This window comes from Squalius cephalus (genome assembly GCF_949319135.1).
Source record: "Squalius cephalus genome assembly, chromosome: 1".
NCBI lineage: Eukaryota > Metazoa > Chordata > Actinopteri > Cypriniformes > Leuciscidae > Squalius > Squalius cephalus.
Window position 1 is genome coordinate 24,903,497 of NC_137122.1, and position 25,955 is coordinate 24,929,451.

Sequence of the window (25,955 nt, forward strand, 5' to 3'; positions counted from 1 at the left end):
ATATGAATTAATATAATATAAAACAAAACATAACAAACCAAATAAAATATTATAAAAAAGAATAATAAAATGCCATATAACAGAGCAAAACAAATAAAATGAAATACATATAATAAAAGAATATAAAATAACACAAAACAGAGCAAAACAAAACAGAACAACATAAATAAAATACAAATAAAATACAATAAAACATATAATAAATATTGTTACATTTTTGAACAACATTCAACATGACCTAAAGATGTTCTTCATTCACCAACACGTCACAAATGCTGCAAATGAAAGAGGAAATATTTGAAGGTTTACCAGAATTGACCCAGACCATGAGAATGACCATAACAATAATGAGGAATAGAATAGAATAGAATAGAATAGAATAGAATAGAATAGAATAGAATAGAATAGAATATTACATGCAAATAAACCAAATAAATATAGTGCAGAAATAGAAAATGAAATAAATCAGTATGGTATTCAGCTTTTTACTGGTTTAAAAATATAATATAATTAGGCTATATTTAATAAAATATAATTAAATAATTATATTTACACACACAAAAAAAACATATAATTAAAAAAAAATGAATAATGAATAAACATGGATTTAGTGTTTGTTTGACTAATTCTCGTTTGCGTTGTAAATCCAATGCCCTGTGAGGACAAATGTCGTAAACTTCATTTCCCATAATGCTTCATCCCGCATTCCGTCATATCCGGAAAACTGTAAAGTTATACAGTTCAGTGTTTAGTGCAGAGAGATGTTAATAAACTCATATGAATAAATACAGAAGAGTCCAAATGACGAAAGATCAGAGTCTCGTTTTCTCAGATCATCTGGAGAGTCTGTAATTTATTCATGTCAGTGTTTTTCTCGCTGGCGACTTTCGTGCAGGTAAATGTTACTTCAGGTTTATTTACATACAATGAACGTAAATTACATAAGAGGTGATTAATGTTAATTAACCGCTTATTTGTGTGTTTATCTTCAGATAAATGATCCGGATGCTGTTTTGTGGATGGTGAGGCTTCACTTTCACATTAAATGAGAAACATTTCTGCTGCTCTATAACATGCTTGTGGTCTGATACTGTTTTATGATTATTTCTGCAGGGTTATGCTGTTCCAGCTGGATTGTGCTTTTTGATTTGCTGTCAACAACAAAAAACAGGAAAGAAGAAAGTGAAGAAGTTTTTCATGAATCCAGCTGAGCGATTCTGCCATCTAGTGGAGTAGAAACACTCCTCATCTGTCAGGAGACAGTTATCATGCAAATATCAACACAATAACTACATTTTAACCCCTTCAGACCTGAAATATGTTTAAAGTTTCTGAAAAATATAAAATTACATTTTCACAGCTCATGAGGCTTCTATAAATGAGAACAAATAAAAAAAATAAAAAAAATGTTTGGCTTTAATTGTAATTTTTTTTTGTCCATTTCAATGGACGTCAGGTCAAAACAGGTGTACTTCACAAAAATGTACCAACATAAAATTAAATAATAAACATAAAAATTGTTGGTATATACTTAAAGCATTTTCTCAAGGTCAAAAACGTTTCAACAGTATACCATTTCAACTTTAATTTTGAGGTTTTTGTTTTACAGATTGCACATTGTTTGTAACAAACTAAATATCTTAGAATCAATCGATATGGTCCTGTTAGAGTCATTTTCTTTGTGCATCTTTATTTTTTTAGATCAAAAACTTGAACATTACAACATTTCAACTTTAATTGTAAGGTTTTTGCTTTATAGATCGCACATTTGTTTATTCATAACAAAATAAACCTAGGAATCAATCAATGCATTCACGTTACAGTAATTTCCTGTGTGCATCTTTGAAACAATTTCTCTGTAAACGATTTTCTTGTATTTTTACAGTACATTACTGGCAGCACGGTTGCCAGCAAGTTACTGTATTTCGATTTCCAGTAACTGTAATGTAATTCACTTTACAGTACACAAGATCAGTACTGTAAACTACCAAATAGTACTTTACTGTATTTTTACTGTATTTCGTAATTTGGTCTGCTTTTGCTGTAATTAATTATACGGTATTGTACTGTAAAATGATACATTACTGCTAAATATTATTATAATTTTCAAAATAATTAGTAATGACGATAATATAATATTATAATAATATAATATGTAGTTATTAGGAAAATATAGGCTATAGTAGGAAACAATACTATGGAAGTCAATGGCTACTGTCAACTGTTACCGACATTTTTTAACCCTTTCACGCATAGTGGTCACTACAGTGGACAGCTATTAAAAAAGCATTTTCTTGAATTTGCATGGGTTTTTATGGCAAAGTTGCACATCAATCTCTTCATTGGACCCTGGTGCATCATCCTATAAATTGCAACCAAGTGGCAAGCCTTTGTGTTTCGATTTTTTCCCCCTCCAAACCAAGATGGCCAAGGGTCAGTCAGGCATGCCAAGTTGCTCCAGAATATCCACCCATTCCTTCTATCCGAGACTCTTGTAGGTAAAAAAAATATTGCAGCATAAAGCAATATCTAATGAGTCATATCACAGTAAAATTTTCCAAGTTTTGATTTTAGATTGAGAGAAAACTCTGATTAATCACATGTCCACTGTAGTGGACGTCATGCATGCAATGGCTATATTTCAGCTACAATTCATAATTATAATGTGAATATTGTTTTTGAAATTTAAAACTTAAAAACTTAATATGCATTGATTTTTTCTACTGTAAATAAATGTATTTGTATTATTAGAATGTAATTTTCATTGACATCGAAAAAAGTCATGTGATTACATAATGTATGACACTTGTAATGCATTACTTTACTTGTTAGATCAAAAAGTAATCTGATTTTATAATGCATGTTATTGTAATGCGTTTTTTTACTAATAACATCAAAAAGTAATCTGATTACGTAATGCATGTTACTTTTAATGCGTTTCTTTACTCATAACATCAAAAAGTAATCTGATTACATAATGAATGTTACTTGTAATGCGTTTCCTTTCTCATAACATCAAAAAGTAATCTGATTATGTAATGTGCGTTATTGTAATGCGTTTTTTTACTCATAACATCAAAAAGTAATCTGATTACGTAATGCATGTTACTTGTAATGCATTTCTTTACTCGTTATATCAAAAAGTAATCTGATTAGGTAATGCACATTACTTGTAGTTAATTACTTGTTAGATCAAAAAGTAATCTGATTAGGTAATGCATGTTACTTGTAACACATTACTTTACTTGTAACATCAAAAAAGTAATCTGAATGGGTTATGCATGTTACTTGTAATGCGTTACCCCCAACACTGATCATTTCAGATGAGATTGAAAAAACGTATCGCTAGGTTTTCTCAGAGGAGGGCTATGATAGAAATGTGCATGTCCATCTTGAACATAATCAGAATGATCAGCTAATAAGGGTAAATCTCCATACTCTGGTGCACTGGAGGGAGCATCTGAGTGGTTTCCACAGTTGTGCCTTGACAGGCTGTAGAAAATTCTGATGGAATCACGTCCTCATGTTCTGATATCATAGATGCGCGAAGTTCAACTTGTATGAAGTTGTATGAAGCCTTTGCAATATTTTGCATTTATATTTTTTGTATATATTTTATAGTTTTCACATTATTTGATATAATTGCATTGATTAGTTTGTTAAATTCACATACTTTATCTGTTTGATTATTTTCTTATATTAAATACAGTATATCTTCAGTTTAAGCCAACCGCATGCTGTCCACTCAAGTGGACATCTGAAGATCTCTTTGAAAAATAAAATTAAAATCAATTCTTGTTTTTCATGCCCTAAGAGCAATAAAAACACATAGGAAAAAAAATCCTGACTGAGGTTATCATAATTCATGCATGAAAGGGTTAATACGATTTTGTTATTCGTTCAAAAGTCAAGTGGAACACATTGTATCGCATTGTAGGATACAGTATTCCTGTACATTATTTGCTTATTTTAATAAATGTCGAAGGGCATCCATCCAGATGTTTTGTGCGAAACAGAAAATGTGCATATTATGTAAATAGTAATAGTCAAAATACAGTTTCCCAGTTTATCAATTTAACATTAATACAAATATTATATACATGTTTTTACCTCATTAGAAATAATGGATGGATATTGCAATAAAAAGACGAGACAAAAAATACAGACTGTGTTCAAACCACCCGATTCAAACTCGATTGAATGGGCGTTATCAGTGGTTATCAGCTTATAGATATGGGCCAGAAGGTGAAAGGCTGTTATCATCCATCCACATGGTTAACCGACAAATACAGAAGACTCCAGATCCAGTCCCACAGGAATCCAGCTCGACGGTAATCGGGAAATCTACTGGATTATACGCGGGCGGCAACGTTGCGATATTTCTAGCTTGATATTTTCAGGTAAGACCATTAAAATGATTTAAGTTATTTAAATGAGCATTTAAACTGCAATTAATTAGCCAATAAGGGAAAACAATACATAAAATCGTATTGCGTGATCGTGACATGATTGTTGACATGAGATTACCGTATTGCGATATGTCTGCAGACGTTACAGGCTATAGGCCCTATTACGTTATTAGCCTGTCGTTACGTTACATGCTTTATGTGAACATTCGTTGCTAATAAGCAGGTTTTTACGTTTGAAGCTAATGGGGGAATTTAGTTTCTAGTTAAACGCAAAGTTAAACTGTAAAAATGACTTTTTTACCCTTATTGGCTAATTAATTGCAGTTTAAATGCTCAGTTTTATCATTTTAATGGTCTTACCTGAAAATATCAAGCTAGAAATATCGCAACGTTGCCGCCCGCGTCATTCAGTAGATTTCCCGATTACCGTCGAGCTGGATTCCTGTGGGACTGGATCTGTAATCTTCTGTATTTGTCGGTTAACCATGTGGATGGATGATAACAGCCTTCTGCGCCTACCAGTAGGCGCAGGAGGCCACCTTCTGGCCCATATCTATAAGCTGATAACGTACTCGGTTACTAACATAACCTCGGTTCTCTCTAGAAGAGGGAACGAGTACTGCGTTAGATATCTAACGCTAGGGGAAAATCCTTTTTCCGCGAGATATTGAAGCCAAAAATTATCCTTAATTTTGTAATAATGCAAAACGCGTTGCGGCAGCATACAGACATAGGCGAGGCAGCTCGCGCGCCTATTGGCTGTTCTGCGGCAACTGCAGCAGCCTATCGAGCGAGGCCTGGCGTGACGCCAGACCCAATGAGGGTGCTTCGCGCCCGCTGCGTCACGTCCAGCCGAAACGGGCGTGGTCTAGGCCTATAAATACTGCTCGCAGGCAGCTATTATCCGTTTTTTTCACATCTTGTACTGCTGCTTTTCGCAGTCGATCACCGAGCTGTGCTCAGTAGACGCAGCATTCTGAGCTGATAGCATCAGGTCAGATAATACTGGTTAACTAGACCGACAGCAGCCTGGCCTACAGGGCGGGAACCTCTAGGTTGTAAAACCTTATAAATGTAGACGGGGAGGCCCAGCCCGCCGCCGTACAAATATCTTGCAAGGCAATCCCACTCGACCAGGCCCACGAAGAGGCCATGCCTCTCGTGGAGTGCGCTCTGACACCCAACGGGCATTGCATGCCCTTGGAGGCGTATGCTAGCGCTATAGCATCAACTATCCATCTGGATAGGCTCTGTTTTGACGCGGCTAGTCCCTTAGAACGCCCGCTGAACGAAACAAAGAGCTGCTCTGTCTGTCTGAAAGCAGACGAGCGAGACGCATAAGCTCGTAATGCCCTGACTGGGCAAAGGAGGCCCGCGTCTCTTTCCTCATCAGGGACCGGTAGGGCTGACAGGGAGATGACCTGCGCCCTAAACGGTGTGTTTAGGGATTTTGGAACATAACCGTGCTTAGGTTTGAGTATAACTTTTGAGTCATTAGGCCCAAATTCCATGCACGTCACGCTCACAGAGAGCGCGTGTAAGTCCCCTATGCGCTTCACTGAAGCGAGAGCCAGCAGAAACACAGTCTTGAAAGACAGATGTTTCAGATCAATCGTCTGTAAAGGCTCGAATGGTCCACCTTTCATGGCTTCCAGCACCGTAGAAAGGTCCCATACGGGGACTGAGGGAGGTCTGGGAGAATTCAGTCTCTTAGCCCCTCTAAGGAAGCGGATGACTAAATCGTGCCTTCCTATTGACTGACAAAGCATTGTTCTTGAGAATGCTGCTATAGCCGCCACATAAACTTTGAGCGTGGAAGGGGTCCTGCCCTTATCCAAAAGCTCTTGTAGGAAGGAAAGCACCTCCGTCACTCCACAGTCTGTGTGTGACACGCCACGGGCTGTGCACCAGCCCGAAAACACTGACCATTTCGAGGAGTAGAGCCGTCTCGTAGACGGAGCCCTAGCTTGCGTGATCGTGTTTAATACTCCCTTAGGGAGTTCAACATGTACCCGTTGATGGCCCAGACATGAAGGGACCACAATTCCGGGTGAGGATGCCAGATCGAGCCGTGGGCCTGAGAGAGGAGGTCTCTCCTCACTGGCACTGGCCACGGGGCAGTGCTCGCTAGCTGCATCACAACTGGGAACCAAGGCTGGTTTTCCCAGAACGGTGCTACAAGCAGTACTGAGCATCCTTCTTCCCTGATCCGTTCTATCACCTGAGGCAGGAGAGAGACGGGGGGAAAAGCATAGAGCGGGCGGCGGGGCCACACATGAGCCAACGCGTCCCTGCTCTTGGAGAAAAATTCCGGGCTGTGAGCGTTTTCTTGAGACGCGAACAGGTCTACTTCCACTCTGCTGAATTTCTTCCACAGCAGTTGGACTGTCTGTGGGTGTAGAGACCATTCGCCTGCCGGAACATTGTTCCTGGACAGTCTGTCTGGTCCTATGTTTAGGAGCCCTGGCACGTGCGCTGCTCTCAGCGAGCGCAAGTTGCGCTGAGCCCATACCAGGAGGCGTTCTGCTAGCCTGTACAGGTTCCTGGACCTGAGGCCGCCCTGGCGATTTATGTAGGACACCACAGACATGTTGTCCGAGCGGACCAGGAAGTGGTGTCCTTTTATTTGGGGACAAAAACGCGTCAGCGCGTTGTCTACTGCCAGCATTTCGAGGCAGTTTATGTGCAGGAGCTTCTCCCGTTCTGACCACTGGCCGAAGAACGTTCTGCCCTCGAGCAGCGCTCCCCATCCCGAGGTGGATGCGTCCGTGGACACCACTTTCACCCTTGAGGAAGTCCCCAGGCTTACACCTGATTGGTACCAGTCGTCCGCTCTCCAAGGTTTCAGAGCTGTGACGCACTTCTGATTGACCTTGAGACGAAGCAGACCGGATGTCCACGCTTGGCGTGGGACTCGCGCTTTCAGCCAGAACTGCAGCGGGCGCATGCGGAGCAGGCCCAGCTGGAGCACTGATGATGCTGAGGCCATGAGACCCAGCATCTTCTGAAATTTTTTGAGCGGGACAGACGCGCCGCAGCGGAACGAGTTCTCTGTACGCTGAATGTCTACCACGCGCTGTGGTGATAGTCGCGCTATCATGGACAGCGAGTCCAACTCTGTGCCCAGGAAAGATATCGTCTGACAGGGGGACAGAGAGCTCTTCGCCCAATTGACACTGAGACCCAAATTCTCGAGGTGATTGAGTAAAATGGTCGTGTGTTCTATGAGCACTGAGCGAGATTGCGCTAGAATCAGCCAATCGTCCAAATAGTTCAGTACTCGCACGCCCCTCATTCTGAGGGGTGCGAGCGCCACATCCATGCACTTCGTAAATGTACGGGATGCCAGGGATAAACCGAACGGCAGGACTGTGTATTAATATGCCTGGCCCTCGAAGGCAAATCTCAAATATCGCCTGTGACGTGACGCTATCTGTATTTGAAAATACGCGTCTTTCAGATCTATTGACACGAACCAATCTCCTTGGCGAACCTGCGCGAGGATTTTTCTGGTCGTGAGCATCCTGAACTGTCGCTTCACAAGCACTCTGTTCAGTCGCCTTAGATCTAGTATGGGTCTGAGACCCCCGTCTTTCTTCGGTACCAGGAAGTATCTGCTGTATAGCCCTCCTTCGCTCTGAACTTGAGAGAGAGGCTCTATGGCCCCTTTGTTCAATAGTTTCGCCACTTCGCCCTGAAGTAAATGTGCTACTTCTGCTTTTACCGTGGTCTCGACGCGCGCTGCATAGCGGCGAGGGCGTCGGCGAAACTGTAGCCAATAGCCTCTTTTTATAATGTCCAGCACCCACTTCGAAACCCCGGCAGCTTTGCCCATGCGTCTGCATGAATAGCTAGGGGTTGAATACGAAGCGCGCTCCGTTCGCTCAGCGATGGGGAGGCTTCGGTGTGCTGTAACACAAGCGTCGCGCTCGTGACATTTGAGGCATGGGGCGCGCTGATAACAGCGGGCAGATTGCCCGCGCTCGACTCCTCTGCGGCGGTCAACCGCGAGGGGGAGGGCTGGGCGAGTCCCGTGTTAACTGTCATGTCTATGTGTGGATGTGGGCGCGGGACAGCGGGCACATTTATCACACCGAAAGCGTTGTTCGCTTGAGTGAAGCGAATGCACGCTGGTTTCGTTTTTACAGAAACCGTGAGACATGCACAACGTGGTGTTTCTGGGCACTGGGTAGTGGGCACATTTACCACGTTTGAAGCGCAACCGATCTGAGTCGATTTTATGTGGACCTGTGTGACAGGCTGTGCTTGTGTGTAGAGATGGGCATTGGGCAGTGGGCATTCTTACTACACATGAGACACCATCGGCCGTGGCCGGGACACCAGAAAATACACTCTCTTGGGGATTTATCTGGGTAGCCGTGAAAACGGCATTTGTGTGCAGGCAAGCGGGTGACAGAACCGGCTTGTTGGCTGCAGAAAACACTGGAACAGTCACATTTTCTGGAACTGGACGAGCGAATAACTTTGGGAGTCCGGCCGCAGCGGGACTCGAACACCGTCTTTTTCCTAGGCGTGCTAGGACGACTTTTTTTTTTTTTTTTTGCAAAATACACATCTGCAGTCGCCTTTTCAGGGAACTGACAGAGCGAGCATTGACGGCATAATTTTATCTGCCGGTAGACCCGGGATCGAACACGGGTCTCTCGCGCGCAAAAACTGAGAGTCTGCCACTGAGCCACAGGGGGAGACACATGGTCATTCAGTTAGCGCGAGTATTATCCGAGAGCGTCAACGTGCTGGCGTTTGTTTGCAGGCATGCGTGTATTACAACAGGCTTGCTCACTGCAATATAGACATTTCCAGTCGCCCGAACTTCAGAGGGGAATGAGAAATGTCTGAGGAATGGAGGTCGGTCCGTCCGCAGCGGGACCGGAAACACTCTCTTTCCTCCTTACGCCAGTGACGCACGGAAACCATAGAAACGGTGTTTGGGTGCAGGCGAGCGGGTTGTACAACGCGCTCGTTGGCTGCAAAATGCACGTCTGCAGTCGCCTTCGGGGAACTGACAGAGCGAAGCATTGGCGGCATAATTTTATCTGCCGCTAGACCGGGATTCGAACACCGGTCTCTCGTGCGAAAAACCTACGATTCCTCCACTGAGACAGGGGGGGAACACAAAGGCTTTAGATGCACGAGCATATATGAGCGGGGCGCAGAGGCAGGGTAGCTTTCTTATAACGTAAAGAAAAACTAACCCCGACTGTCCGCTTCCAGCCTCCCTTGTGAACGGCGCAGTTTGCGCGGCTCGAACAGAGGGAGAGAGAAAGCTAGCCCCGTGACCGTCCTCTCCTGACATCCCCTGTGAGCGGCGCGGTTTGCGCGGCTCGAACAGAGGGAGAACAGGTATCGTCCCCCAAGCAGGCAAGGCAAGCGGGCGAACCGGCGAGCTTTGCGGGTTGCGGGTTGGGGGGGGGGGGGGCGGAGGAGCAGTCTCGGAGAAGATTGTACACACATACATAAACACAGTAGCAAAGAAAGGATATAAAGCCGGAAAGCGCAGCAGGAAGGCAAGGAAGGCGGCACGGCCAGCGACTTCAGTGACTCGTCCCGCTGAAGGTGCTCTCTCTCAGACGGCGCGGCTTCTCTCCAGCTCCAGCGATGCGTGTGCTTCGCTTGAAGGATGAAAAAATCGGATAATAGCTGCCTGCGAGCGGTATTTATAGGCCTAGACCACGCCCGTTTCGGACCACGCCAGGCCTCGCTCGATAGGCTGCTGCAGTAGGCTTTATGCCCAGCTCCACTACTTCCTGAACTTCAGCCAGCTCCTTTGTTTCCTGTCTGCCATTATTGGACAAACTGATTAATCCAGGTGTGCCTGACCTCAGTAGTCACAACAACAATAATCAGACACACCTGGATTAATCAGTTTGTCCAATAATGGCAGACAGGAAACAAAGGAGCTGGCTGAAGTTCAGGAAGTAGTGGAGCTGGGCATAAAGCCTGTTGCCGCAGAACAGCCAATAGGCGCGCGAGCTGCCTCGCCTATGTCTGTATGCTGCCGCAACGCGTTTTGCATTATTACAAAATTAAGGATAATTTTTGGCTTCAATATCTCGCGGAAAAAGGATTTTCCCCTAGCGTTAGATATCTAACGCAGTACGAGAGACGTCTCGTAAGAGAACCACTGATAACGCCCATTCAATCGAGTGATAACGTTCGAAACAGTAAATAAAGACTTTTTCAGCTTGTTCTTCACACAAAACTATGACATCTGAACGCATTCATCATTCACATACAAAATCCCACGTTTTGACCATCATTAGAGATTATGGTAGAATTTCGAGTTATAAATTAATCAAATTTATGATCTTTAGAGTCATTATTGTGAGGAGAACGGCTGATCTGCATGTGCTTGTCGCCTCTACGTTTGGACTCATTCTGGGCTGGAAACTTTATAAGAAGGAATTACAGACATTGTCCAGCAAGAGGAAGGAACGAAAGTTTTGAACCCAGATTCAGTCACATTAGAGGAATAACACTAATTTATTTCACCGGCGTAATCTTTGCTCTCAGGGAATGTTCTGGACTCTTGATGACGGTTTTCTGGCTGTTGCTCTGCACACATTCAGAAAGGTAAATATCATTTTTAATATCCATAAATGGTGTTCTGAAAGCTGTGATTCAGTATGAATGTGTTAGTGTTATTATATTATTATGATGAGCATTAATATCTGTTTCATGTCCTGTAGAGGTGCTGTCGGCTCTGAGAGGATGTTTTTCTCGGCTGTATTATTATATTATTATGAGCATTAATATCTGTTTCATGTCCTATTATTATATTATTATGAGCATTAATATCCGTTTCATGTCCTGTAGAGGCGCTGTCGAGCTCGTATGAGACAATCAGTAGGCTATGAGTTTAAAGTAATTTTGAATAAATAAACATTATTGCAAAATAGACTCTTTTTAGTTGAGTCTATTTTGAGTCTAGACTCAAAATAACTCTAAATTAGTTTTTGTTCTCTGAATCTCCTGAATTATAAACTAAATGTACATTACATTATAAATTGTCTGTCGTAATTCTCTAATTGCTTTATTCAGTCTCAAGTCTCTGATGTCCATCCATCAGGTCACTGTGGATGCTTGTTTCTTATAGCACAGATTTTTCTCTCTTGGTTTCGTTTGGATTGTTGAAGTTGGTTTACAGCTAGATTCAGTCTTAAAAGAAAATCACCATTAGCCTACATGAGTAAAAAAAAAAAAGATGTATGCCACAATTATCAACATATTTACATATATTTGCAAAGCCAAGAAAACACATAAAAAAGAAGCAGAATTACAAATGAAGGATAAGACTGAACCCTTATCTTAAATCACTATCAGCACTTGTGGGAGTTTGAGCAAGCACTCATAATGTTGGATAATTAAGCAATAAGCCTCGCAAAGCCGTGTTTTACAGTGGATTTAGAACAGCTAAGGGGCGTTGTTACCCGCTGTTCTTATTGCTTTTATAAAACGGTTACTCCATGAAAATATTCATTTTGATATTTATTTTATTTATAAAATAAACACCAGCAACAAAAAATATAACGTTATATAACACATGTATTCCTCCGCCAAGCAATGTAGTTCCAAGGAGGTTGCTATGCAACATGTGCAGCAACATAGAACAAAAAACGCAGTTGCGCAGTGATACTGATGTAATGCGGTCACAGGTGTGTGTGTGTGTGTGTGTGTGTGTGTGTGTGTGTGTGTTGGCATATGTGGTTTATGAAACCAATTTTCAGGTTTACACACCTGCATTATGAGACCATTTGGTTTATGAGGCCATTTTTGATGTCCTCATAATTCAGAGAATTTAAGTTGATAAAAAAATATGATTTAAATTATGATTATTTAATATGATGACCTAAATGATCATTATATGACTTATTTTATTGGTTCATATTGTTATTTGGCCATTATAACAGTTGGCATGCTTTTTATGACCTTAACAAATAAGGTCCTTTTAAACCATGATGTGTATGTGTGAACTTCGAATAGCGCCTCTGTAGGCGGGAATTGGTATTGCAATACAAAACACATTCGCGCCAAACTACACACACTTTCGCGCCGTTTCATACAATCGCGGGTAAACGTCAGTACCAACCAAGAGCGTGGAGATGATTCGTCGCGCTTGTGGAGCTGGAAAAAAAGTAAGTCCTTCTTATTTTATATTCTGTACATTTATTAAACTTACACAGAGCGCTGTTTAAAATGTGCACATTATAACTTAGCCCTATTCGGAAGGAAAATGTTTCTCGTGGGGACGTAACGTTAGCTAAGTGATTTCAGCAGTAGCTAGTCCTAACGTTACTTAGAAGTTAACTCCCTGCATCGACACTTTAAGGGTAAATTCACCCACATGTACAGTTTAATTGAAGACAAGGTAATCAGATACATGGTTTTTGGGAAAATATAACCACAAAATAACACTACTTATTCACACATTTGGTTAAATTGTGCCCACGTGATACTGCTGTCTACTAATTACATCATATAAGTTAGATAAATACTAATTCCTTAGCTCGTTTCGGACGGTAGGCTAATGGTTTCTCACATGGACGTCTGTAAAAATATTTTTTTTATGATCTCAGCGATAAAACTGAGATGGATCATGGATTCAGACCAATTCGCCTTTTGTCGGTGTTGATCTCTCACCACCCTCGTAAAAATCCCCGGCCGAGTTACCTTACATTAGGCTTCTGTTTTTAGACAAACTATGAGGTCGTGTGATAATTTAACTACCGTCCACATTTACATCTCTAAGTTTACGAGAAGAAATCGATTCAAAATCCAGTGTTAAAACCCTTTTTGAGCACTCACGAACAACGTTAAAGTAAGAATTCGCTCCTCCACTGTGCATAACGTTAAATCCCCATTAGAATCCATGAGTTTTAGATAAGTACTTTTTCTTTTTTTTTACATAACGTTACGTCCGAATTGGGCTTATGTAACGTAAATAAAACGAGCTATGGAATTAGTAACTTACAAGGTGTTCAAGATTTATCTACACGAGGTATTAAGTACACATTAGTATTATGAGCAGAGTCAGCTTGTGTCTACTCACGTAAAGTTACCTTCTACAGAGGTTTGTCAATATATTTGTCTCCTGAATCTTGTTTTCTAGAGAAATTCTGTTATTGTTCCTGTTTGAGAGTAAGCAGTTCTCTGTGTTTTAATTAGTCTTGTGTGTGTTTATTGTGTGTGTGTTATAGTCATGGGTTATGAGGTCATGATTTGGTATATGAGGACTCAGTATAGTGACTGTATATGATCCAACAGTGATCTGTGTTTATTGTGTGTGTGTGTTATAGTCATGGGTTATGAGGTCATGATTTGGTATATGAGGACTCAGTATAGTGACTGTATATGATCCAACAGTGATCTGTGTTTATTGTGTGTGTGTGTTATAGTCATGGGTTATGAGGTCATGATTTGGTATATGAGGACTCAGTATAGTGACTGTATGTGATCCAACCGTGATCTGTGTTTATTGTGTGTGTGTGTGTGTGTGTGTGTTATAGTCATGGGTTATGAGGCCATGATTTGGTATATGAGGACTCAGTATAGAACTGTATGTGATCCAACAGTGATCTGTGTTTATTGTGTGTGTGTGTTATAGTCATGGGTTATGAGGCCATGATTTGGTATAGGACTCAGTATAGTGACTGTATGTGATCCAACAGTGATCTGTGTTTATTGTGTGTGTGTGTTATAGTCATGGGTTATGAGGTCATGATTTGATATATGAGGACTCAGTATAGTGACTGTATGTGATCCAACAGTGATCTGTGTTTATTGTGTGTGTGTGTGTGTGTGTGTTATAGTCATGGGTTATGAGGCCATGATTTGGTATATGAGGACTCAGTATAGTGACTGTATGTGATCCAACAGTGATCTGTGTTTATTGTGTGTGTGTGTTATAGTCATGGGTTATGAGGCCATGATTTGGTATATGAGGACTCAGTATAGTGACTGTATGTGATCCAACAGTGATCTGTGTTTATTGTGTGTGTGTGTTATAGTCATGGGTTATGAGGCCATGATTTGGTATATGAGGACTCAGTATAGTGACTGTATATGATCCAACCGTGATCTGTGTTTAAGTCTTGTGTGTGTTTATTGTGTGTGTGTTATAGTCATGGGTTATGAGGCCATGATTTGGTATATGAGGACTCAGTATAGTGACTGTATGTGATCCAACAGTGATCTGTGTTTATTGTGTGTGTGTGTTATAGTCATGGGTTATGAGGTCATGATTTGGTATATGAGGACTCAGTATAGTAACTGTATGTGATCCAACAGTGATCTGTGTTTATTGTGTGTGTGTGTTATAGTCATGGGTTATGAGGTCATGATTTGGTATATGAGGACTCAGTATAGTGACTGTATGTGATCCAACAGTGATCTGTGTTTATTGTGTGTGTGTGTTATAGTCATGGGTTATGAGGCCATGATTTGGTATATGAGGACTCAGTATAGTAACTGTATGTGATCCAACAGTGATCTGTGTTTATTGTGTGTGTGTGTTATAGTCATGGGTTATGAGGCCATGATTTGGTATATGAGGACTCAGTATAGTGACTGTATATGATCCAACCGTGATCTGTGTTTAAGTCTTGTGTGTGTTTATTGTGTGTGTGTTATAGTCATGGGTTATGAGGCCATGATTTGGTATATGAGGACTCAGTATAGTGACTGTATGTGATCCAACAGTGATCTGTGTTTATTGTGTGTGTGTGTTATAGTCATGGGTTATGAGGTCATGATTTGGTATATGAGGACTCAGTATAGTAACTGTATGTGATCCAACAGTGATCTGTGTTTATTGTGTGTGTGTGTGTTATAGTCATGGGTTATGAGGCCATGATTTGGTATATGAGGACTCAGTATAGTGACTGTATGTGATCCAACAGTGATCTGTGTTTATTGTGTGTGTGTGTTATAGTCATGGGTTATGAGGCCATGATTTGGTATATGAGGACTCAGTATAGTGACTGTATGTGATCCAACAGTGATCTGTGTTTATTGTGTGTGTGTGTTATAGTCATGGGTTATGAGGTCATGATTTGGTATATGAGGACTCAGTAACTCAGTGTTTCCCCTATAAATTTCTACAGCAGCTGTGCTGTTACGTGCCGGAGGTTGTTACCAAGCCGCTCGCGGGGTTTTTTTAGGTTTTTTTTTTATAACCCCTTAAAACATGACTTCTGACAAGTTTTGTGGATAGAAATGGCCATTTTGAGACATACAAATTTGACACACCATCAACAGAAGGCATGATTATTGCAGCATGTACCTTGAACTGGCCACAAACAGGATTAGGACAGGATTATTCATGTTTTTCATTATTGTTAATTTTCAGCTGTAAGGTAGAAATTGATAGTGGAAAAATGAAACTCTTTCCTCCCTCACCTGCACTACTGATCTTTTTTTCTGTAACACACTTTAGCACTTAGATACATCATCATGTAACCAATACTTTAATTTATTTTATCCTGTAGACATTTTGAACATTAAAATGCAAATGAAACTTTTCAACTTTTTCAACTTTTGACTAGCTTGCATAGCCTATTTTACTTCACTAACCTCCAGGGACGTGCAAAGAGTTCATCAGGGGCTCAAATGTAAGAAAGGGGCAATATGTTATATATATATTAGGGCTGGGGTAAACGATTATTTATTAAACGATTAGTCGGGCGATTATTTTATCGATTAGTCGACTAATCTAACGACTAATTTGAATTAATTATCCTGTCTGTTATTCGCATATCTCTGTCGAACCGTTACTCCGATGGATTTCAAACTCGACAGCTGTCTGGGCACGAGTAAGTGCAGTGCCAAGTTTGACATTGTTTGGATGAGAAATGCAAAAGATATTGTTAAATATATCAGTAAAAGAAGCACTTAGAAGGTTGTGGTTTAAAAAATAAACATTCTGACATAAACACACTGTCAGCTACAATGTTTACTTCTGAATAATATAGTATAAACTTGATAAATCCATTTTGATTAATTTGAGTAAAAAATGTTTCTTTACCAAGAAAGTGGCAAGATGAAAACCACTATTTTCTGTTTCAAACTTTCACATAGCATCTTTAGGTTATAATAACAGAAATAATTCAAATCCAGATTTAGATTTTCAAAGATTTATTATAAAAACAGATAATTTTTTAATCTCACGTTTTTTTTTTAATGCAATTAATCCATTGAATCAATATAAAAGTTATTTTTCATATTGAAATTGTTGAAAATAAACAACAAAGTAAGTTGATCCACATGACAGCCTCTGAACTCGGTCAATACTAATCTTATATTTAGCACGTACTGGACTAAACATAGGCTACATTCAATCAGCGATCGCTAAGAAATACCTTCTGAATTTTTTTGACGGCGATTAGCTGTAAAATGGCTTGGTCCTGCTTGGTTTTCGTTGACTTTGAGTACAAAAATTGAAAGTTTTTTAAAAGATCCCCTGGGGTTAACGTGTCAGCATTCGACATAAGTTTGACGCTGTCGTGTGAGAACAAGCAACAGTCGGCATTTCTCTTCCTCCCGCGTGCTTGCATCTTGTTAATCTCCTCACGTAATATGATTAGATTTCAATGGCTTACATTTCTTCCCTACGGCAGAATCCACCACAGGTTCATCAATGCCGTCAAATGTATTACATGTTTTGTTTGTTTGTTGATCAAAAAGTACAAAGTAGATAAGGAAAACTAGGATGCCGAGTGTATTCAAAGCGCCACCGTTACTGTTTACAATGCGTGGAATGGTGCGCTGTGATTAGTTGAGCGGATTTATCACATTCTGCAGAGAAAGGAGACTGGCGTTTGTCGCGGTTTGGAAAGAAAGGGAGAAAACATGACAGAATAACACGGCGGGCGAGCTGTACCTCCGGGAATGGTACCATTTTTTTTTCGACGCACCGCTACAGCACTAATATATATATATATATATATATATATACTAGGGGTGGGAATCACCAGAGGCACCACGATACGATATTATCCCGATACTTAGGTCACGATACGATATTATTGCGATTTTAAACATATTGCGATATTCTGCAATATATTGCAATTTATTACCTTTTTCCAACTTCAAATTATGTCCGCAAAGGAAAACTGTCAACATCTGTTTGTTCATGTCACATCAATTTTAATAATCTCCGTTAATAATCTGTTACACAGAACTTTATTATATTAAATATTAATCAAAAATGATTCACACCTTCACAAAATCCAAACATTCAGTGTAAGAGTAAAACAATGACATAACATTATTTATAGTAAGTTTATTTGATTCACATCTTATTTAGAGTTTTGACCTCGACAACCCAACTGCATTTACCGCAAACAGTCTAAACTAAAAGATTGCTTTGGTTGAATCGGTTCAAAGGAGTCATTAGTTCGCGAATCGGACGTGTCATTAGTGGACTTGTACAACGCGTGTGATTATCCCGGCAGCCAGGACATCGCACAAGATTTGTCAACACAGAAAACATTTCATCATTGGATTTTGTTTTGCTTATTGAAAGTGTTTTTCATGTCAGCTGAATGTGCGGAACGCTTTTCAGAAAAGATAAGGCAACTTTTTTTGCACAACACCCAGCAGTAATTCAGGGAAAAAATACCCGAATGCTGCACGTGAAACTTCGGTCTTCCGATCTTTTACCATCGTGTCAATTCTCAATTGATTTTGATTAACATGCGCGACGGAGCGAGAGTGAGAGAGAGCAAGACAGTTTGAAGACGGCGAGGGTGCGCGCGCGCGACCGGGGCTCTCTCTCTCTGCTCGTTCTTTCAGGAATATGCGCATTATCGCAAGCGCAGCAGTCATGTACATCACTCACCGATCAAATAAGGCTTTGGCGAGACAAAAAATTGCTTGTGAGAGAGACGCGCGAGTGACAGAGAGACGGAGGGCAGGGAAAGGAAATGCAGCTGAATGAATATGCTGCGTGTTTTAAATTGCGTAAAAAAATTTTTTTATAACGAAACGCAATATGTGGCCAGTGTTGATTCTGTGGCGCACCGCCACGAATTAGTTTATGTGTGGGAAACACTACACTGAGTGCATTTCTGATTTCTTTCTCTGATGCTGCCATGTTTATTTTATCTACGTCCTCCTGCACGCTGACAGTCAACCCGATAGTCACCCCGCTGACCTCACCAGAAAACAAACAGCACCATCTAGTGGACTGAATGAGCAATTGATTTTTAGCATTCTACTACCAAAGTTAAATTCTCATGTGTAATTTAAATAATAAAAGATCGATACTTGGCGCCCGTGTATCGATACAGTATTGCCACAGAAAATATCGCGATACTATGCAGTATCGATTTTTTTACCCCACCCCTAATATATACACATAATATATATATTTAATCGATTACGGCTGGGAATCGATTAAAAACATTAACTAATTAATCGCACAATTTGCTGTGATTAATTGCAATTAATCGCATTTCCCCCAAACTTGTAATCATCAATATTTAAATGTAAAATCACTAATTTAATTAAACACGCAAAAAAGGGGAAAAAAGAAAAATGTCCACACAAATTGGACAGAAAATAGCCCTATATTAAAATATAAAACATCAATATATTATTCTTCATTCAGTTCTATGCAACATACTCAGATTTAACAGATTTATTTTTTGACTAATTATCAAAATAAAGTAGCCTATAGTCATAAAGCTATTATTACCAGAGCATGTGATCAGAGCAGGTCATTTTACCATTGTTGCCCATCATATTCCAGCTCAGCAAACAGAAGTCTACTACTGAGAAATTTCATGTTATTTGAGCGGACTTTGCTTTTCCAGTGCGTGATCGGTAGCCTACAGTACATGATTGTAGGGCTGCTCGATTATGGGAAAAATCATAATCACGATTATTTTGGTCAATATTGAAATCACGATTATGTAACACGATTATTTCACATGACTGGGAACATGTTGCATTTATTAAAAAGACACGGTAACACTTTACAATAATGTTAATTAGTTAACATTAGTTAATGTATTAACTAACATGAACTAACAATGATAAAAACATTTGTTACAGTATTTATTAATCTTTTTTAATGCTATTAATAAAAATACAGCTGTTCATCGGTTGTTCATGTTAGTTTACAGTGCATTAACTAATGTTAACAAATACAACCTTTCATTTTAATAACGTATTAGTAAATGGTGAAATTAATATTAACTAAGATGCTGTAGAATTATTGTTCATTATTAGTTAATCTTAAAGGAATACTCCACCGTCTTTTCATATTGAACTATGTTATTCCCTTAACTAAGACGAGTTGATACATACCTCTCTCGTCTCAGTGCGTGCACTCAATCGCTCTGGCGTGCGGCGAAACTTTGTTCACTCAGTTCATTTAATACGGGCCAAGCAGAGAAGGTACTAAACACCTCTACGTTTTCCCTATTTAAATACAGTTACTCGCGTAGTGTAACTCGACCTAGGACGGTGACACAAAACAAAACGTTGCGCTTTTCTAAGCGTGTAAAATGGATAACTATATTGTATGGCGGAATACCATAGCAAGTGCTTATGAGCACTTCGACTTGGCGGAGTAATATCTTCACTCGTGAAAAATCCTCTCACCGGCCCCCGCTCCCTCTGGTGAAGATATTACTCCGCCAAGACGAAGTGCTTACACGCACTTGCTATGGTATTCCGCCATACAATATAGTTATCCATTTTACACGCTTAGAAAAGCGCAACGTTTTGTTTTGTGTCACCGTCCTAGGTCGAGTTACACTACGCGAGTAACTGTGTTTAAATAGGGAAACCGTGGAGGTGTTTGGTAGCTTCTCTGCTTGGCCCGTATTGAATGAACTGAGTGAACAAAGTTTCGCCGCACGCCAGAGCGATTGAGTGCACGCACTGAGACGAGAGAGGTATGTATCAACTCGTCTTAGTTAAGGGAATAACATAGTTTAATATGAAAAGACGGTGGAGTATTCCTTTAACAAAGGTAAGTTAGTTATAATGCTAATTAATGAACCTTATTGTAAAGTGTTACCAGAGACACCTTTCAACAATTCTTAAAAATCGAAATGTGAACATTGATTGTACTTTTTGAACTATTAGAATAAATAATGTAACAGATAATACTTCAATGAGTATTTTAATAATTCCCGCAGGTCTACCACTTATAATGCGGGAAATTCCCCACAAACATTGATTCACTTTAGCATGTAGATTGTATGAGTATCTTAAATGAATCCACACAGATTATAAAATCAAATCAATAATTTTAAAACTTTCTCCAAGACGCAATTTCACAAACCGCGTGAGTGTTCAGCGGTGATGCGTCTTCTCTCTCTCTGTCTCTCTGTGTCTCTCAAAATGCGCTGGACAAAGCAAGCGTCGAAACTACACATTCGCGTTTATGAGTCGGGACATGATGGAATTGTCACTTGTACAATCGGGCCAGCATTGCATCGTAACTAAAGTTTATCATTTTCACTTCTTTTTAAGTCTTATCAGTTTAAACATTCGAGCTGAGAGAGTTTACGGCATCGGGAGGGGCGGATGTGCGCGTGCGCGCGTCATTCAGAACACAAGACAAAATAAGAGCGTTCTTTCAAAACAGTTCTTTCATAATCGTTTTTACTCGATTATACTATTTTGGTGATCGTTGGGAGCAAAAATCGAAATTGAAATCGAAATTCAATTAATTGCACAGCCCTACATGATTGGTCAGATTGGAGCGTTTGGGCCGTTAACCACAGAGCAGAACGCGCAGCGCAAACAAAGAGCGCAGTGCGCCGACACACACACACGGAACGAGAGTGCGGCGCAAACACAGAGCGGAAAAGACCCGCACGTGAAGTTACTAAACAACCTGCGCGAAAATGAAACCCGATCGCCGAACACGGAGGGGCGGGACGCCATATTTTCCATAGACAGTAAAAAAAAATGGACACAGCGACCCCATAGACTTCAACGGAGAAAAGTTCGTACCGCTTTCCAGGGATGGAAATTAGCACCCGCCACCAGCCAAATGCGGGTGATTTTGTGTTGTGGCGGGTAAACTCGCTTCACCTACCGGCCACCGTGGCGGGTAAATAAAAATAGCATACTGTTTCACCCGGACGGCGGACACTTTTAGAGAAGGCACACCCTTCAAAAAAAAAAGTGGCGTTACATCGCAGGCGTTCGTTAAGAGGTCTGCAGAGAAAACATGAACTCACTTCAGAAAAACGGACTTTCCTGTCCTCTCAGCCGCTATATTGCAGTAGCGCGCACTCTTCAATTGCAAGCGCAAATGCGGTGGAGCGCGCTGTATATCGCTTCACTATATAAAAAACCCGCGTTGTCCAGATTCAGTATCTGCGGTCAGACGAGATGGTGTCAGGCTATATGTCAGTGTCATTATTCTATCGTTATTTTCATAACTTGTTACGAAAAAAAAAATCTCATCTCAGAAAAACCAAATTTCATGTCCTGTCATCGTTATACTGTGCTCGTAGCCTGCACTCTGTAATTGCACGCGCAAATGCGCCGGCGCGTGCTGTATCACTTCTAGGGATGGCGAAAACTAAAAATTTTCTTGACCGACCACCGAGCCTCATTAGCCGGTTGAAACCGGTTAACCGATTAGTTTAAAATATAGGGCTGTGCGCATGAGCAATAGTCACATCGCCGGAACATGCGATGTGAAGGGTATAGCACCCATGGTGTATTAAGAGAATGATATTTCGTAGGCTACTAAAAAGAAAGTCAAAATCAGCTATTTGGGACTATTTCGTCTACAAAAAGGAGGATGTTGACTGGAGTGTTATAAAGTTGTGGATGGTTGTCTTTTTTAAAAAGTCTTTTGTCTTTTATTTTTCGTGTTCGCATTTATGAGGAAAAAACAATTTTACGTGACAGTTCTCCATTACGGACGTGACCGCTCAAAGCGGCACTAAAAGACTGCTTTAAAACTTTCACAGAGACCTCAAACAGAAAGCACAAAGCCTTTCTTTAAAACGAATTTCGTTTTGTATTAATTGTATCTTAATTTTAATCAGCGTTTCATTATCCAATTTTCTCGATTTAATAAAAAAAAGTAAATATAGCAGATAGATATCACGACACGGAGGCGCCAGCGCCTGAACTGGAGCTAACATTAAGCTATCATCCATAAACCGAAACTCAACGTATAAGGTATAGCTTACTCGTCTCACACACCTAAAAAAAAAGAACCATTCAAAACAAAATAAAACGATTTAATCCGTGAAATGTGTATTTCTCTCCGGCGCGTTCACTACTGCGAAGATCGCGAGTCAGATTTCATCTTTGCAGCCGACACAGAAAACACTTGTTTATTAATAGATAATTAAAATGTCTCATCGCAATATTTTACATATTCATAATCATTACTTTTGCTGGTTCTTTGTGACAGCTTTTAGGTGCCGTTTACATGAACGCGTCACTGCACCAGCACCAGAGAGAGAGAGAGAGAGAGAGAGAGAGAGAGAGAGAGAGAGAGAGAGAGAGAGAGAGAGAGAGAGAGAGAGAGAGAGAGAGAGAGAGAGAGAGAGAGAGAGAGAGAGAGAGAGAGAGAGAGAGAGAGAGAGAGAGAGAGAGAGAGAGAGAGAGAGAGAGAGAGAATAAGATTTTTTTGTACCTATTTTGAGGAATGAACAAACAAACATCTGTTAAAGGACAATTCCGGTATTTAACACTTTGAGTCTATTTTGTAGTTTGTTTTGGATGAACTAGAGTGGTGGACAAAGAAATTTTGACAATGGTTCCTGTCGCGACTTTTTGACTATTTTAGAATTGCCCATGACCGCTTTAGAATGGGAGTCAATGGCCATGCACAAACATGTCCTTAAAACAACCCTTAACGTTCGTTTTCAAAACTGTGCAACTCACCGAGTGGTTAGTGGTGTTCGTTGATGATTAAAAACAAATATCGGCGCAATGTATGATTTCAATCCGTTTATTTTTCTATAGTGGAACTATTTTTTCAGATACCTCACAACCACGTATAAACTTCCGCTCTTCCGCAACTTCCGTTGCTCTGCTCACGCTAGCACAGAGAACCGAGCGGAAAGACCTAAAAGACTACAATCAAATGTAAACAGCCCCCTTTCAGTTTCCGGTAGCGCAGTAATATCAGCGAGCAATGAGTCCTCCAACGGAAATCAATGGATTTTACAAAATGCCAAATAAAACACGACAGAAACTGTATTTCGCTACGCTACTTGTTTTTGATCATCAACGAACACCACTAACCACTCGGTGAGTTGCACAGTTTTGAAAACGAACGTTAAGGGTTGTTTTAAGGACATGTTCGTGCATGGCCATTGACTCCCATTCTAAAGCGGTCATGGGCAATTCTAAAATAGTCAAAAAGTTGCGACAGGAACCATTGTCAAAATTTCTTTGTCCACCACTCTTGTTCATCCAAAACAAACTACAAAATAGACTCAAAGTGTTAAATACCGGAATTGTCCTTTAAGAGCGCCGCCACGTTGGACTGCGTAGAACGTTCACCGAATTCTGACAGAAATATGTTCTAATTTTGGAATAAAATATTAAGTGACCTTTTTGTCACTTGTAATGAAGCTTGCTTATTAGTGAAATTATTAATATCATGGAATGGTAATTATTGACTTTAGCCTGGATTGATCATGACTCGCAATATATATCGTTGGGAAAAAAACTATCGAAATGTAGGCTAATTTTTTCCCAATAGGCTATCTAATATTTTCCCAATATTGTACAATATCGTGCCTGCAATTTCGCATCTCTCTGCCGCTCTGCCTCCCGCTTTGGCTACCTTTCTCACCCGAAGAGGCTTGCGGGTGTCGCGTTTTAAGGTGATCATAGTTGATGAGTTAACTGTATTTAAGCACTGTATCACACAAGTTGCAACTTACATCTGTGTCATTCTTTTTGGTGAAATGGTCCCACACACTTCTTTACACGCTTCATCCTGTCGTCTGCCCTGGCTCTAACCTCGAGTGTTTTAGCCTGTAGCCTTTACTTTTCGCAAACCCTGTGAGCGCGCGAACCCAAACGCTGTGACCTCGGGCCAAATGTTTTTATTGGTTTATTAAATACAAACAGGTGAGTTATGAAAAATTAAGTGTGAGGGATTTGTTCACTTCACACAAAAACATCTTGGAATGAGATGGCTAACTGTAGTAGAGTAAAGTCCACTGTCTATAATAGCCTAATTTAGAGATCACTTTTTTTTTTTTTAACCGACTACCGACAACTTTGACCGGTCAACGTTGATACGGTCAACCATCGGTCAAACGGTCATCGGTTAACATCCCTAATCACTTCACTAAAGCGCAAAAGAAATACGAGCATGCAACATCGTAAATTAGTAAGTAACGAAATAAAAGTAAAATACCAATAAATTAGATTATTGGTACGTCATGTGTTTTGCATGCAGGTATGATGTTCATTCTATTTATCAGAAGCAGCTTCCATGTTTCTTTAACAGTTCTTGTAAGTATTGTGTATCACCATGGTAGCCAAACTGTTGTTTCCATAACCCCAAAATGCCACTTATTGTTTATTTCTATATTTTTATATGACTGTGGTGGCTCATACCAAGATTGTATTAACAAAAACTAGTTTGGGACTGCTATTTAATAGCTTAACTTTGTAGGCCTATACTGTTTATTTATCAGTATTAGTCATATTCTTATATTTTATTATGTTAAGTAAAGGGGGACATAACTTGTGTGTGTCAACAATTTTTGTGTAAACAAATGTATTATAATAGGCCTACATAATTCCTAAAAGGGTGGGTCGCAGCTTGATGATCATGGGGAAATGTGGGTTCCATAGCCACACTATTCAAAACATCATTCAATGTGAATTATGATAATCGTAATTAATAATCGTAATTACAATTTCAAGGGAATAATCGACAAATATGATTTTTGTCATAATCGTGCAGCCCTAACTGGAAGCCATAAAAGACCACGAATCATCCAAATTTTTAATCTGCCCTACTCATTTAATGAAATGTATATCAGTTCATGGTGTGTGTGTATAAGAGAGAAAGAGAAAATGTCAGTATTTCATTGAGACTTGAGATTAAATAAACTGCTTGAGTATAGTAGATCTTGTAGTATTAATTTTCACATGCAGTTACACATTGTCGGTTAAAAACAAGAAAGTGGCTGGTAAAAACATTGAGTGGCTGGTAGATTTTGAAATCCACCAGCCACAGTGGCCGGTGGACAAAAAAGTTAATTTCCATCCCTGCCGCTTTCTCCTTTCCACAAGCGCGTGCTTGCTCTCCCGTGGCATCTGTCGTTAATATCCAACCATGAACAGAGGCGCGCCTGAGAAAACGAACGCGCCGCGTCGCTTCTATTATGAGCTTCTTGCCGCGCGCCCACATTTGAAATATTTGCATGTGCACGTGAACGGCCCCTTGGCAACGTGACATGAGCCTAATCAAAAATATTTCCATTTTGTGGCTCTTTCCTCCTTTCTTGTCAACAAGTGGATTCTGAGCCATCGCATTAGCAGCGCCGCCGGTCGCCATGTTTCAGT

General features: G+C 40.2%; 1 protein-coding gene across 1 annotated transcript; it reads left to right on the plus strand.

Moving 5' to 3' along the window:
• Nucleotides 1-805: 805 nt before the first annotated feature.
• tmem220 (transmembrane protein 220) lies at nt 806-11,041 on the plus strand (the record flags this gene model as incomplete). The annotated part of the gene is given in 5 exon segments (XM_079892973.1): nt 806-895; nt 993-1,022; nt 1,114-1,232; nt 10,745-10,827; nt 10,830-11,041. Coding segments are annotated over 5 exon segments (399 nt in total), but the record flags the coding sequence as incomplete, so codon positions are not given.
• Between the last annotated feature and the right edge of the window lie 14,914 nt (nt 11,042-25,955).